Below are 16000 nucleotides of genomic sequence, written 5' to 3' on the forward strand. Positions count from 1 at the left end.
ATATATTTATATATAACCTGCTTTTACAAAATAAAATTTAAAAATCAAATGAAATCAAATAACCATGGCACACCCATTATATGACTGCTTTTAATGCGCATGCTCTGATTGGCAACAAGATTTTGGCTTTTTAAGTCTTTATTATGATGTTTTCTTTTAATATCTAAGCAACCAGTTTCCTTTGTCTAAATATAATTGCTTATAGAAAATAATACCTGATGCTCTTAAAATATTTTTATCTGTTTAACTGTGGCACTGAAATCGCACATAATTGCGATCTATTCAAGTTAAGGTTAAACAGGCATACTCCCTTTTGTAATAATTATTTCCCAATGCTTTCCCCAAGCTTCAGTGTGCAACATTTGGTATGATACCAAGGTAAAGAGATTTAATTGTAACCCACCCAAAACAGGGGAGCAAAGGGAAGGGCTGAGTAAGTAAGGCGCATTTTGTTTTCAAATTCACCATTCCTCTGGAAAATTAAGTATCCATGCTTCATGCTTTGTTTCCCCAAGAACGCCAAAGTTGACCATTTTATTGTTCATCTGAAAGTTGCTCTTATCTTCCAGCTGTCCATTTTTGGACTGAGGAAACGGAAACCCAGAATGAAAGAGAAAAACGCTAAGAAGAGGTGGGAGGAGGGGAATTTAGAAACTAGTGATGAAAGAAAAGACTAAGGAGTACCGTACGCTCAAATTGATTTCCTTCTTTTCATTAATCGGTGATTGTCTGTGAAACTATGGAGGCCAGGGGAGACTGAACTGATAGGAGAGGGGAAAAGGCTATTTTTCAAGGTGCTCGGTGAGATTTCCTCAATCTTGTACGAGACAGAGTGAAAGTACTGAGGGTTCAGCTGTGAGCTGAAAGAGTTCTGGTGGGAAACCACACGGCTGGTAAACTCATGAGACCGGTAGCACATGCACGAGCAGACGGACTGCAGATCCGTCACCTCTGCTTTGTAACGCTGCCGTCCGTGCTGGGAGTCCTCCTGGATGTGGATGATCATGCTGTTGCGGTTGCCTGCCAAGGATGCCCGCTCCTCGGCATCCCGCCTCTCGTCTTCACTGTTCATGGTCAGGAAGCGGAGAACCACGAGATTGAGGAAGGCCCCGATGACCGTCAGCCCAACCAGGATGTACATGAAACTGAACGCCACGTACAGGGGCTTCCTTTGGAGTGCTCTGTTCTTTTGCAAAGCCACAAAATCCCCAAAGCCTATGGTAGTCAATGTGATGAAACAGTAGTAGTAGGACTGAAAGAAGCTCCACTCCTCGTAGTGGGAGAATGCCGCAGCTCCAATGCAAAGGGTGCCGATGCACGAGAAGAAGCCCACCGTCACCATGTTCTCCATGGAAACCTCGGTACTTCTCATGCCGCAGCACTTCTTGATCCGTTTCAGAAGGTACTTGACGAAGGTGTTCATGCGCTCACCAAGGCTCTGGAACATCACCAGAGTAAGAGGAATTCCCAGCACTGCATAGAACATGCAGAAGGCCTTACCAGCATCTGTACCAGGTGCTGCATGCCCATAACCTGAGGGGAAAACAACACACAAGAAAGTATTAATTACTAACACTTAACTGATACTAATAGATGTCAATTGGTTATTGAATACCTCCTAAAATACCTCCTAAAGAGTCTTTGTTCTCTGTTACCAACTTTTATATGATGTATTTTGCAGCTGTTCTCTTTTTCTTGCTGTGTTAGAGCACAATCCAAAACAAATATTTTGGGGGGAGGGTTCTGGACCCACAACTGGAAAGTAAAATCCTCAGCTGTATAAACGGATGCAAAGGTAAGTTGGTTTGGCTAAAAGCTTCAGTTACATACTGTATATATTTTACTTTGTATTTAACATGGTTCCTTTGAATATAATTCTCACCGCAGTTTGTTTACAAACATATCCCACCATTAATTCCCAGTAAAGCATTTGTTCTAAAAGACCTTCCATGATTACCAACATGAATTTGGAATGGAACCCTAAAAAAAAAAGAGATGCCTAATTTATCTTATTAGGGATGAAAAAATTATTTAGATGTTCAATCAATCAGATATTTCCTCTCTTGCTCTTTGTGAGGGGGTGAGAACTTAGGAATTATTGATAAAAGTGTGCAGCGTAGAAGCCCATGAAGCTTTTAGCTTAATTAGAGATTCTTTTCAGGGCTGTGTTCCAGCACATGGACTATTCTGAAGAAAGGACCCCTCCCAGGCTGAAATTGCTGAGTCTGCCGGAAAATTTCTTTAAAATTGTTATTAACAGCTTTTACTGAAGATGATGCTGAGGTAATAAAAATTAACATTTTCAAATGGTGGAAGTCTTGTGTTTTATTTATACTGTATCTGTGCTTTCCAAGACAACCCGTTGGCACTATTTCCCTCCTTCTTTGACAAAAGCACACAAACACATTTTGTTTATTTCTATTTGATTGCAAAAATATTTGCAGAGCTGAACTCATCAATTTCATTTCCTTTTGGCTTTCAAAAGGCTCACCATATGGCTGAATGGGGCATTTTAATTCCAGTCATTCTTCCTCTATGACACCTTAGAAATTGAGAAAGCAGTGTACCCACATCCCAGTTATCTTTGTTAACAGAGATGCCTGTTATCCTTATTCTAATACTACAGCCTCTTGTCCTTGGCTGTAAATGTGCATTACGCCTCTATAGCCCTGAAAAAACTAATAGATCCATGCAGTATCTTTCATACCCTTTGTATACACCTGTCTGAACTTTGAAACAGTAAATCTACGCCACATTACTCCTGTACCTTCTTTAGATACAAACCTTTCCTTTTCTCTTTTTTATGTACATAAATCTTTCAATTATCTTACTCTTCTGGACATCCCTATTTATTTCTGAGTCTGCACCAAAGTCTTATGGTCTGTTACAAGAACTAGTGTGGCAAGAAATTACTAATAGGTTTCAAAGTGAGCTTTTAAGAGTAATACGAGAAAAAGAAATACTTCCTCCAGAAGAAAAACAGTATCATAAAATCCATATCAGCTTGTAAACCAAACCAGGGTTGTTGCTTTAAGCATTGTTGGTGAATTAATAGATGGAAGGCATCACTCAAGACCAGAATGCCCTCAGTGTGATACCATACTGTGCTGTAAGGGGAGTCCTTCAGATGAGAGTTTAATCTGTGCCCTGATTATTTAATCATTAAATATCCTATGGCACTATTAACAAGAGTAAGAATGTTAATACTGAGTGATCTAATTAGTCTACCTAGAATAAGATGCCCCCCCCCTTATTTCAATTGGGGGGGATCAATTGGTTTTCAACAACATTTCTGACTTCTCTGTATCATCTGTATATAATAGTTGTTGCCACCCACCCAAGTTGGTATTGTATCTCCTAGGTAGATGAAGTAAACCTTGTCTTATACTGTATGTAAAGAACTTTAGGGTCCTTTGAGATAAGAAGTATTATAATAATGCAATTAATCAATCTTTACACAGAACATTAACAAGAATACCCAGTTTTAAAGTTTTTACTTACAGTATATACACATACAGTATACATTCACTTTACAAGGAACATCTCAAATGACCAGTTTATGGTGTGTGTTATGCAGTCACTATGAATTAGGGGGATGAATGTTAGTTCTTGATGTTTCACAACATGAAAGAGATTAATTTTTTATCACAATTAATGTATACAAAAAGTTGGAAGTCAATTTTGGAGTTGGAGTCTTCCCCTCAGTATGGTATGAAATGGTAAGGAGGATTGAGGAATGATCTGAACAGCAACTGTAAATGTTGTACAAAAAGTACAGAGTTGGCAAGCAAGCTGGGTATCAAACCTGGATTATTCATTTGTATCAGGAGCTAAAAGTCTTGCACATTAATTCACCTGTCTACCCCTTTTCCACCCACAACCTACTATTTCTGTCAGCAGTTTGAGGATCATCTATCATTTGTATTTTAATCTGACTTCCCCTTCTGTTTTTTATTTAGGTTTTAAAGTAGCAAAGCCTTAGATGGTACTGTGTTTAAATGCTTCTTTTCACATTTTTATACCCTGATATTAAAATGACTTCAAAATAGAGAAGGTTTTCAGTTGTCATAAGAGCAGAGCATGCCAAGAACTGCATTTTGCTGACATTTTGTTCTAGAATTTTAAACTTGCTTTTGCTCGGCAGATTAACCAGAGCTGTTTTAGAAATATACTCAGTGTATGATGTAATTACAAAACTCCCAGATCCCTTAAAATACACTTAGGCTTGAAGAGTTGAACCCATAAATGGAAAATGTGATTGTTTTTGTCTAGCTTTATGTCATCACATTAAAGTTTTTTTTTTCTTTGCAGTAAATCTTTTACTTTTAGAAGCCATCCAGTTTTCCCAAACTAGCTACTTGACGAGTCAATGAAAATGTCTGCTTACTATAAATTTGGCAAGTACACCTGTTTGCAGCATGTTAAGAATAGTTACAAAACCATGTGTTTTCTATAACTATGTTACTTCATAACGTCATTATATATTTATATTTAGACCCATCATTATTTTATGACTCCCCAGCACTTTAGTTTTAATAATATGATCAGCATTATTAACTTGATTAAATATAATTTCTGAACTATTAGTGCATGATACTGCATATTCTAGGTGCACATACTGTACTGTAGATGGTGGTTGTGTAAGTAATGTGTCTATGTTTTTACGTTTGATTCATACTGTAGCTTGCTGTAAGGCAGAGCAGCCAGAGAAACATTTTAGATTCCTTCAATAGGAAGGTCAGTAGCTACGGTATTTGATTGAAAGTGTTTTTTAAGTACATGTCTTTCTGTTCTAAATCACAAAATGACTGGATGGGTACGATGTGTTAGGCAGCTGAAATTGTCAATTAGCTGATAATGCAGAGTCAGAGATGATGCCAGTCTTTAAGAGCTTTTGACAGTCTACTGTACAGTAGCTCAAATCCACCATGCTAAAACTAACTGTAGTTGAGCAGAAACAATATAAATGCTTAAAACAATTAAGAAGGTATTAATGTTAGAAATAAGTTTTTATTCAAGCTGACTTTTTATGTAACTGTAAATTGAGAAAATAGGAACAATGATTGCAAAATTTACTTTTTGAAGATAGTGTACTACTTTTGGTTATGATGGTGAAAAATATATATCTTTTGAGTATATATTTATGTGTTCATTTATTTCACCTCACTGCTCTGCCTTTTATCAATGCATAACCTGTAGTTCAGTGACAAGATACAATAACAGAAGTACAGATAAATTTAATGTGATGGCAGGAATAGAGATCGGTAATCTCTTGACTGTTGATATAAATATACATAATTGCTTGCAATTCTCTAATGTACTAGGTCTAGATTTCACTAAAAAAGTAAAATCCTGTTCTGCTACAAAATATTCCACTTAGCTGATATGTTTTGCACAATGTTTCTTGGAAAAATTGCTCAACATTTCTCAAATAGTTGTATATGTTATATAAAACAGTTTATTTTAAAAATATTTCGAAAGGATAAGCATGTTTCATTCTGCTGTATCACTATATTTTATTGTTTGCTTCACAGTTCTTTGGAACAGTCAATACAATGTCCATTACCTTAATACCAGGCTTTGTTGTTGTTTGATGAGTGGGATACATGGATTGTAGCACATGCCAAAGTTTGCTGCTACATCTATGTGAACACTGCCAGCAATTCTATCCTCTCTGGATCATATCTTCAGACACAGCAATTAGTAAAATTAAAATGCTAAATATGGTCGTACTATACACATCAGAATTCTACAGCAGAACACACTAGGGTACATGAATTTTCAAGAGACACACCAAACTTGTAAAAGTCTTTTCTTTATACAGTACATAAATAAGAAAGTTTGTCTGAAATGCCCTGAAAATACTTTTTAAATATTTAAACCTTGCATATACTGTAGCATATTTTATTTTGTTCACTGCAGTTCAACCTAAATAGAAAATTAGATACAATATGCAATATGTTTTAAAGATGGTGGAGTTGTTGGAATATTCCTATGATGTTTTTTCTTAGATTTTGATTAGATTTCATCCAAACAACTTTGCCTCCTTTCAGGTCAACCTACAGTACAACATTTCAGTTGTATTTAGGTCAGTTGCTTAGACTAACATCTTCAGAAAGACAATTATGCAAAGCAATCATTGGATTGGCTGTGTATATAAGTCTTCGGCTACTAGGTATCATCACTAAGCATTTTTGCACTTACAGTAGTTGGATTTAAGTTATTATTTTAATCAATCACACAAGGGATACAAGGGTTTCTGATGAGATAAAGCGATTATCAAAAAAGCGATACCAGCATCTTGCTTAAATTCAGGTAAAATTACTGTTGAAATAATTATGTTTTCCCTCATAAAACCGTGGAATGTGATTAAAAAAGTTACCAATGTATACTTTTGCAATTTGAATTGACATAGGTTGAACATTAACTTTTTTTTAAGTTTAAAAACACAACAATAAAACACAACATCCACAAAAAATGGAGCTTGTAAAACATGGGGAAATGTATCTACAGACAAGAAAAGCTCTGACCATGCTGTCACAGTTTTTTCACTAGCATACTGTAATCTACTGTAGCTACAGTATGTCTTTGTACAGTAAATACAAAGAATATTTAAGAGGGAGGTTTAAGGGTGTCCTAGACTCCACCCAAACTAATAAAATAGATTTTGTGGCTAAAGAGCACCAACAAGAGACACAGCACCAGAAGATTGATTGGTAATTGGGAATTGGGAATCATTATTGAGAAGGAACATTTGTGGACTTAGTGTCACAGTTATACCAGTCACTTCTGTAATCACATTAGTCCCATACAGTACACTTAAAAGTACTCTATCACAGATCACTCCAAAAACAGGTGTTGGTAGACACCAAGTATTAGGAACAATATTCACCTGGAGCTACCATTATTGTGTCACTTACTGTAGTTTCTGTGTGTAAGTTTTAAAATTGATCAGTTAACTTGCACAGAAGGAAAATGGAGGTTTATTGTGTTTTCTTGAGAAGGGGCTTTCATCTTGGCTTAAATCTATTGATAGTATGATTTGTTGTAATGTTTAAATGATATCCCGATTTCCCAGGGTACTAGTTCATGGTTTTAGAAAAAAGAAAAATTGACCTCTTGTGTCCTCAGATGTATAATTTAAAGAGGTTAATTTAGAGATACATCCAAATAAGCAGCCAACGGTCATTGCAATGTATAACATTCTAATTTTCAAAACCCTTTTGTGATATTTTTATTAATAAAATGTTTAAAGTGTTTATTTGCAGTGGGGAAGTTAAAAAAGACCCACCCATTTATGATAAAATGGAGAAATGTATTAGCACCTATGTGATGTAAGTAAAATGCACACAGGACTATTTCATTCTAACTTAGCCATTTCAGACAGCTTCATTAAAGAAGACAGCATAAGAATAATTTGTTCAAATAATGAGATGACTGACTGATCCCAGGAGCCATGCTATACCTTCTGCTCCTGCCACAGCTTCTGAATACTCATATATCATGGCCAGTATGATGAGGCGGGCAGTTCTGCCATACTATTTCAGCAAAAGGCTTTGGTTTATAGGTCCCTTTATCGCCATCTCTCTCCTGTATCACCTTTCAATAATGGCTTCCCAGGGGCCATAATGCTTAGAGTGCTGTACTTGTACAATATTATTAATGGTATCAACATCTATGTTGTCTATTTAACTTGAGAATAAATGAAGTCCTGAGAGTTATTTGGCACAACTTTTTACAATTCTTGTCGTTTTCAGCAGCAGCTAATTCTTGATAAAAGGTCCAGACAAATCGTTCTTTGATGTTTGTTTGCTTTATTGTTTAAATCATTTCATTTTCTTATTTAAGAGGCATGGTGAGCTATTGATTCACATATTCTTTCACTTCCATTTTCATTTTCCTTTTCACTCAGAGATTCCTTCATTTTAATAAAAAAAATACAATTTCAGTAGGATGAATGGGTGTTCTCCTTTTCAGCCACTTTGCTGAATTGCATTGGAACCAACAGCTGAGCTATTCAGTCAAGAAGGATTCCTACAGTAATTCAATGCCAATTCAGTTCAGATATACAGTACTGTATGCTAACATGTTGAAGTGGGTAGCTGCATCAGCAAAGGAGCAAGTAATCTTTTCTATCCTGAAAAGAGAAGAAAGAAAACACAACGTTTCGGCTGTGGAGCCTTCTTCGGGTGTAAAAAGGATAGGGCAGTCATGAAAGATAATATAGCATGGGAAAACAAAAGCCAGGAGAGAATATGAGGAGGGAGCAGGGGAGAGGTTACATTCTGAAATAATGCAATCTGCCAGTTTGATCTCACTGTGAGGGGGCATTTTTTAAATGCATTAAGAGGGCCAAAGAAGCAGTCCTAGAGCTGGGTACAGGCTGAACTGCTCCCAGTCAGCATCTGGTTAATTTTAATTTCTGCACATCATACAGTATGTCTGAAGGGGTGTTCTCTCAGTTTGCATGGCTGTACCAGCCTTTCAATGCTTTTAGGTTTTGTTTTGTGTAAATAATCAATCCCTCCATTCTTTTTTGGATCTTTTAAGTTGAATAACAAAATTGATTAAAACATTCCTTATGTACTTTATGTTACTCCTCTGATGCACAATGATTTTGTGTATCCAAATACTCTTCAATTGCAATTGCATTGAACCTGCCACCTGAATAAGTTGATAGTTACAATAAAAGCCGAAGAGAGTAAGGAGGTGGTAGCTGCAAAGCCCAGACTCGGATCTATCATTTCCCAGTCTCAAGGTTGACAACCAAAACTATAATATGGCCTTCATGTCTTGAGCTGTCATTGTCAATTCTTCACAGAGCTCAGCTCTGCTACAGCGCAGGAAAGAGACTGTCGTCCACCCTGGAGAAAGAGTGCAATTGTCACTATTAATTTTCCTTCAGGCTGGGAAATCCTGACACTGTGTGGTGAGCTGGTTTTCTGCTGGCCATCTCATTCTGGATAAGTTTATTACATCCACCAGGGAGGTAAAAGGAAAAAAAAATAAAGCAGAACACAAACTGAAGTGATTATTGGAGGTCTTTCTTGTTTTTTCTTCTCAATATCTATTTCTGATCCTTCTTTCTTTTTTCAGTGTTATATTTCTTTTGTTATTTTCAGTTCTACTGTATATTCCTTTTGTTTTTTTTCCGTCTACCTCTTTCACAGGAAGCCTTTGATGTTTTTCTTAGTAAGTTCACATCTGTTCCAGTTTTGATTTTATCTTGACTATTTTTATTATTTTATTTGGAGTGTGGGAGCAAGATGCAATTTGTATTGCAAGCATTTGTGAAAATATTGTAAATTAATGTTTTTTTTTATTTCATCAACGATGTGCTAATATTAAGCATGTTGAAGTCTAGGAAAAAATGTTACATTTATCCAATTAATTAAGTCTACCAATCAATAGATCACTCTGTAGAAACAAATATACCAAAAGAAAGCACACCCACCAGAAAATAAAGACAAATATAAACCTTTAAGGTAGGACAAACTGCTTAGTATGGCATTGCAATATATGATATATATATATATATCTTATATACAGTATATGTTGTTAATAATTATTCCTTATTTTGTTTTGCTTCTGTACTAGTGCATAGTGTTATGGTACATACAAACAGCACAGACACATTGTAGAAAGCTGGGTAACGTCCATGATGTGCCAAGTGATCCTTGATCACTTTTATGTTTGTGACAATTGTCCAAGAGCATTGTTACCCCACATATGGACTCTGTATCAAAACACTGGTAATACCAGCCAACAATGTGTGTGACGGTATAAACGATTCTCAATATCTTGGAAAGAACATTCATAAGTCATAGTCAATCATAGTATGAGAAAGCTATCATGACCACACAATTCAGGATTGACCTTTGCAAAGTAAGAGGAGGGGTAGAGTTTCTTCATAGGGCTTCATGCTATGGTTATGAAGTACAGTAGACTCAAAACCCACATGCCTGGCAAACTTGAAATATTTAAAATATTCAAGATTAAGATAATGAATACATCAGATGAAATGTCCAAGATCAGACATCAGACCTCTTCACTTCACTCATTTTCCATCTTAACTACAGTCACAGAAACTGGATGTGCCTGGTTCCGTTCCTCCGGTTCCGTTCCGTGCCTGGTTCCGTACCCCCCTTTTTCCCCCCAACTCTCCACTGGATCCCGCTCCAGTTTTTAATCCCGTTTGTCTTTGTCTTGGATGGACTGCCCGGCTCTGGACATTTGCCTCGTCTTGGATTTCCCTTTGGACTCCCTTTTGGACTGTTTGCCTTGGATTCACCCCCCAGAACACCTGCGCACCATGGACACGCCCCCTGTTTTCATTCCTGACCCCTGCATGCTTTTTTCCCTGTGTTTTCCTCACTCTTCCTCGGATTGTGTCGTCTGCATAGGGTCCTGAAAGAATGCTTTCGTTATATTGTCAATACTGTTGAGGATACCTGAGTGAAATATACTAGTGGACTTCTCTGTTCAAGACTTTAAAGATTTCGTTATTTTAATCTCTATCTTTAAGCTTAGAAAAGTATCCAGTTGCTCTTCTCTGGACTGATTCCAGGGTAGCAATTATTTTTGTTGCACAGCGACCAAAGTGTACAGAATATTCTAAATGGGTTCGGAGCAGTGTCTATTGTCTTTTTTTCAAGGTGTTTCAAAGTTTTCCCATTGTGTACAGGTACAGTTAGTATCGTTTATGTTTTTGTTACCTGAATATAACTTTCTGCACGTATCTAAAATGAAATGTATTTTCCAGTCTTGAATTCTTTCTGAATATTTTTGAATTTTCTTTTCATTTTCCAAGGTGTTTGTAACCTTCATTAGTTAACTATGGCAACAGCCTATGAACAGTATTTACTTTCCTTGTAGCTCTTGTAATTTCTTGTACAACTGATAGAATTCACTTAATCGTGTGTGAATTACTGTGTCTACAATAGCAGTTCTCCCTCTTCTATGATAATACTATTTAATGTAGAACTTGGCACATCCTGAGGCAAGCTGTTCATTTCTTACCTAAGAGAAATATTCATTTAATACATTTCCCTTTTGTTCATTGTCATCCAACTAAGTACACAGAATTTCCAGTCTAAGTACTGGTTTTATGATGATTATTAATAGTAGTATACCTACAGTACATTAAAACCATGAACCAATTAATACATTGTTTTCAGAATTTTTAAGTTTTCAGAATTTAATTTAATTCTGAAAATCTACTTCCAATATAAATCTATAGCAATTTTCCAAACAAATGTACAGTATATAAGTAGATGGATTCAATAAGCTAGCCAAGTTTTGCATTCCAGGGTAAAACACTATGCCTGCAAGGTTTCATATTGTTCCAATGGGGTCTCATTATCTAAAGATTCCATAAGCCACCGACCTCCAGCTAAGCCAGAGAATCCCTGCTGATTTGAAAGCAAATCAAACCCAAAGCGAAATTAAATCTAAATAAAAAAGCTCTCTTGCAAGTCTCCCAGCAGTTGGTTTTGCCTCACCAGCCTCCATCTCTTCGTATGCAGTTACAGCAATCTGCTCACAACTATTCCAGCAGCCAAATCAATTTTACATCTTTCCAAGTTCTTTTTTTTTCCCAAGCAGACGTCTTCAGCCTGACCTCCTTATGCCTGAACACCAACTTGCTTTGCCGGCTTCTATGCTGCCCTTATTCCTTATACACACCATGCCTCAGCAAAGTTCCAGCATAGCTGTACCCCTGGGTCCACTCTTTGCCCTGCTCTCTGTATTCATCCTTTCTCTAGCCCCTTCTCCCATTCACCAGAATGTAAAAAGTAGAGTATAAAACCTAATAACAATTACAAATGTATTTAATTTCACATGGTCTGTGTTTCTTTCCCCTTATAATTCTTAACTAAAAAACTATTTATCATTAGATAATTCTCTAATGTGCTAAAAACCAATAAAAGACTGATTTCTCAACTGGGAGTTTTTTCAGTGGCAGTTTCTTCATGCAGGTCTGTCTCCTTATCCAGTTACATTAGGTTGCTCGCATCCCTCCCAGCTGTTGAATCCACCTTCGGCACTGCACATCTATTGCAAGACAGCCATACCAGTCTGACTTCTGCATACCCTGGAATCAATTTGCTATCATCCTCCTCCCTTGACTGCTCCTGATGATATCACCCCATAGTCATGTCTTTGCTCCTTCCCTTCCCCTATCCAAGTTTATATTCTGGCCATGCTTTCTCCACTACCCCAGCAATATCTTTGTTATTTTACTCCTTCCCCTAATCCTTTCTTTTTCTGCTGTCCCAGGGCACTGGTGGGCACTGGTGTTTCCTTTGACACCTCTGCCTATTGAGCATCAACACAGCGGTTTCAATTAGTCTAAATGTGATTTGGGCTTCTCATACAGCTCTCACTTCCCCTGGTGCCCACACTCCAGGCAACAGTAGCAACGGGTCCAAATCCCCACCTTCACCCCCTTGCTAGCATCCAACTTAATGTTGTATCAGCCCCGAAATTCTCCTCCCTAATTGCTGCTCTGGTGATTCCAGCACATCGGATTTTGTGAGACCTGCATTGTCTGGTGAAGCCAACTGAACCATCACTGGTCCCTGGGCTCCAGCTCAGAAACCTATCATCTCATCTCTGGCTACCACCCGCCTTCCCCACTTTATGATTATACCTCTATGTAAAATCACTCTCATGTGTTCTGGTTAAACAAGCCTCATCACTGATCTCTCTGCATGAACTTTCTTCCATCTAACATTAACAAGACTGCTCCCTAGATCTGCCCTTCCTCTGTGCTATGCAATCACTGACCTCACTATAAATGTCCAAAGCAGCAGGACAAAGCACTTAGCTTGTAGCAACTGTCATTACAAATAATAATTAGAACCTCTTATTCCCAACAATTGTCACATTTAAATGTGAAAACATTATGGATGATGGAAAGGGGGTGAATACTTTTGCAAGGCACTGTATGCATTGGAAAGAGTGTCCTTAATCCTTCTGGATATACTCCGAAATCAACACTAAAGGACTGGACATCTTAAATAATTTATTTCCAAAGTCATGCATAACTAATGAGTCTAGACAAACAAATGAAAGACAGATATTTAAAGAGGTAATGTGAGCATTGGAACCCATGCTTACAACAGGGAAAAAGTAAATGGGACAATAACTGAAGGGATAGCTAGATAATTTTCTAAATGGGTTTTTCAGATTAACTGAATGATCCCTAAAATAAACACTTCTTTCTTCTTGCTCATACACTGTAGTGTCACTTTTCTGCAAATCTATTTCAACAGAATTGAAAGATTGTAAAATATGTAACACTTACAATAATAATAATCCTTATAAAAATAGAATAAAAATGTTCCCCTACATACTATATGTAGAAGTATTAGTAATAATTGCACATTTTGGAACTTTTGTGGTCCTTTAATGGTAAATCACATTCTAAGACACAAAAAACATATACACCCATGACAAAAATGTGCTAGGGTTTTGTTCATATAACTAATATTAAAAATGTAAATAAATTAACTAAATAATTCTAAGAAGTTTAATGTGGATTTCATTAATATTGCAGGAACATATAGTAAGAATAAATTAAACTTTCATTCAAACATAAAGAATTCATATAGCCTGGTTAGTACAGATAAAGGACAATGCAGTAGTCTCAGCATTAAAAGTAAATTCTTATGAGATTTTATTAAAAGAATGTGAAAACAGTAAGAACATCACTTCTAGCTTTTCTGCAGTGTCTTAAAAAATTACAAATGCATGTGGTAGCTGGTGTCATTATCATTTGATTTGCATTTCTCAGGCCTTTATTAAATATTTCTTTATTAAAAATTCTGGACTACTGGATTTTTTAATATTGAGGGTTGATTATCTGTCATAGGTCTGGTCCATAGTTACTGACTTCCTTCTGCTTTTAAAAAATAATCCTATATCCCTGTTGTCAAGGGAACAGAGCTGCCTGCTGTACCACATAGTACAATAATCCTTAATGTTTAGATTTGTCTGTGTGTGTTTAGACTTATTTAAAACATTCTGGCTACATATGGCTGAAAGAGGCTTAAAAGAGTTGCAGAAAAGCTCTGTCCCCATTCATACAACATTTAAGATATATTTGTACATATAACACAAAGAAATTGTGAAGTGTCATAGATTATTTAAAAATTTAAATCAGTAGTTAAAACCATCCTGTTTGGTCTTAAGCACATATTTATTATCATTTGAATTTTCAAAAGAATACTGTGAAAAATCTTCTGTTTCTTTAAATTTAAAGTCATTTATAAAAACAGGAAAAAATAAACAATTGACAAAGATGTCAGAAATTTCTAAGTGACATTCGATCTTTTCTCCTTTCCTTAATTCTCAAACTTGTAGCATAAAAATATTTTGAGATTAGGTTTTGAAGAATTTTGAATAAAGAATCTAGGTATTTTGCTTATTTATTGTGACCTGGTAGAAATAATTCTAAATATTAAAACTGTAAAAGAGTTTACAAAACAAGAAACCTGAAAACTGAAACGTGTTTAATTCAAACATTTTTGTGGGACACCACAAAAGAAAACTGACACAAAAACAATGTTGTTTTTTTCCTCTTAATATGGCTGTGATGTACAAGACAATTGAACACACTCCAAGTTTCATATTCTGGGCAACAGCATGTAGGTACAGGACTCCATTTGTAGTGATTGATGGTAACTTGAATATATGGCACTACAGTACACTGACTCTAAGGTTTTCACTTGCTGTTCTTCGTGTGAGTTCCTTAGGATGTAACAGTAAGAGTTTAAGTAAAAAAGTATTTTATACAAGTTAAGAATAGGTCAGTTACACAGGGGATGCCCTACTTGTCAGATTTGAGCCCCATTGGACATTAGAGAGATTAGCTGGGATGATGTGTGGTATCTGCAGCTCAAATGTCAGCAAGGAACTCCTACTAGTTCAGACAGTATGAAAAGAATAACAAATATTAATCAGCATAATGAAAGTACAGGCCTTGCAAAAGTATTCAAACCCAGCCTATGGCATCCCATTTTGTGAAATTATAAAATGATGCACTGTGTTTCAGACTTCATATTTTATTTAAAACTGAATGCCCTGTTCAGAAGACTTCTAAGACATAAGTTTATACTAAATGTCAGGAACAAAAATTAAGAGAAAAAAATGTAATACAGTTATTACTGAAGTATTCAGACCTGTGAACTCCGTACTCAGTATATTGTGGATACACCTTTGGCAGCAATTAGAGCTGCAAGTCTTTGTGGGTATGTTTCGACCAACATTGTAGACTGGCTTGATGCAGTTTTTTTCCACTTTTCTAGACACTGCACTCAAAATGCTTTACAGGTAATGGGAACTCTCGTCCACCATCACTTGTGTGTAGCCCCCACCTAGATGACGCAATGCCAGCCAAGTGTGCCCGTACACTCACCACACATCAGCTATCAGTGAGGAGGAGAACAGAGTAATGAAGACATTTCATAGATCGGGATTATTACAGGTTATGACTGGTAAAGGCCAGGATGAAAACTGGCCAGAACATCTGGGTTACACCCCTACTCTTTTCAAGACATGCCCGGGGACACTCCAGTGTAGCTTTGACCTTGTGCTTTGGTTCATTGCCCTGTTAAATGGTGAATTTCTGTCCCAGTTTTAAGCCTGAAGCAGGCTTTCCACTAACATTTGCTAGAACCGTACATTGTTCCATCTATGTTCTTGTAGGTCTTGACACCTTTTAGACTACCTGTAGATGAGAAGCAGACGTATGACAGAACCCTGCCAACACCAGTATGTTGTTGGTTGATGTTGGTTGTTGGTATGTTGAATGGTGTTGACTGAGTGATGAACTATGTTGGGTTTGCATCAGATATAAAACACAGATTTCAGACCGGGAAGTTCTAATTTTGTCTTGTATGACCACAAAACCTTTTGCCACAGGTATTTACTGTAGTATCACTATAATCCTTGGTTGAAAACCCAATGCAGAATGTGCCATGTGTCAGGCCAGCTT

General features: G+C 36.6%; 1 protein-coding gene across 1 annotated transcript in view; it reads right to left on the reverse strand.

The window, feature by feature from the left end:
• Positions 1-691: 691 nt before the first annotated feature.
• The window catches only part of kcnk9 (potassium channel, subfamily K, member 9), a 79390-nt gene continuing 64081 nt past the window's right edge, over positions 692-16000 (reverse strand). The window contains exon 2 of the mRNA XM_088929299.1: positions 692-1533. Coding sequence (XP_088785425.1) covers positions 692-1533 — 842 coding nt within the window. The remainder of the gene's footprint in view (positions 1534-16000) is intronic.

The sequence above is a fragment of the Atractosteus spatula genome, chromosome 12 (assembly GCF_055471065.1).
Source record: "Atractosteus spatula isolate fAtrSpa1 chromosome 12, fAtrSpa1.hap1, whole genome shotgun sequence".
NCBI lineage: Eukaryota > Metazoa > Chordata > Actinopteri > Semionotiformes > Lepisosteidae > Atractosteus > Atractosteus spatula.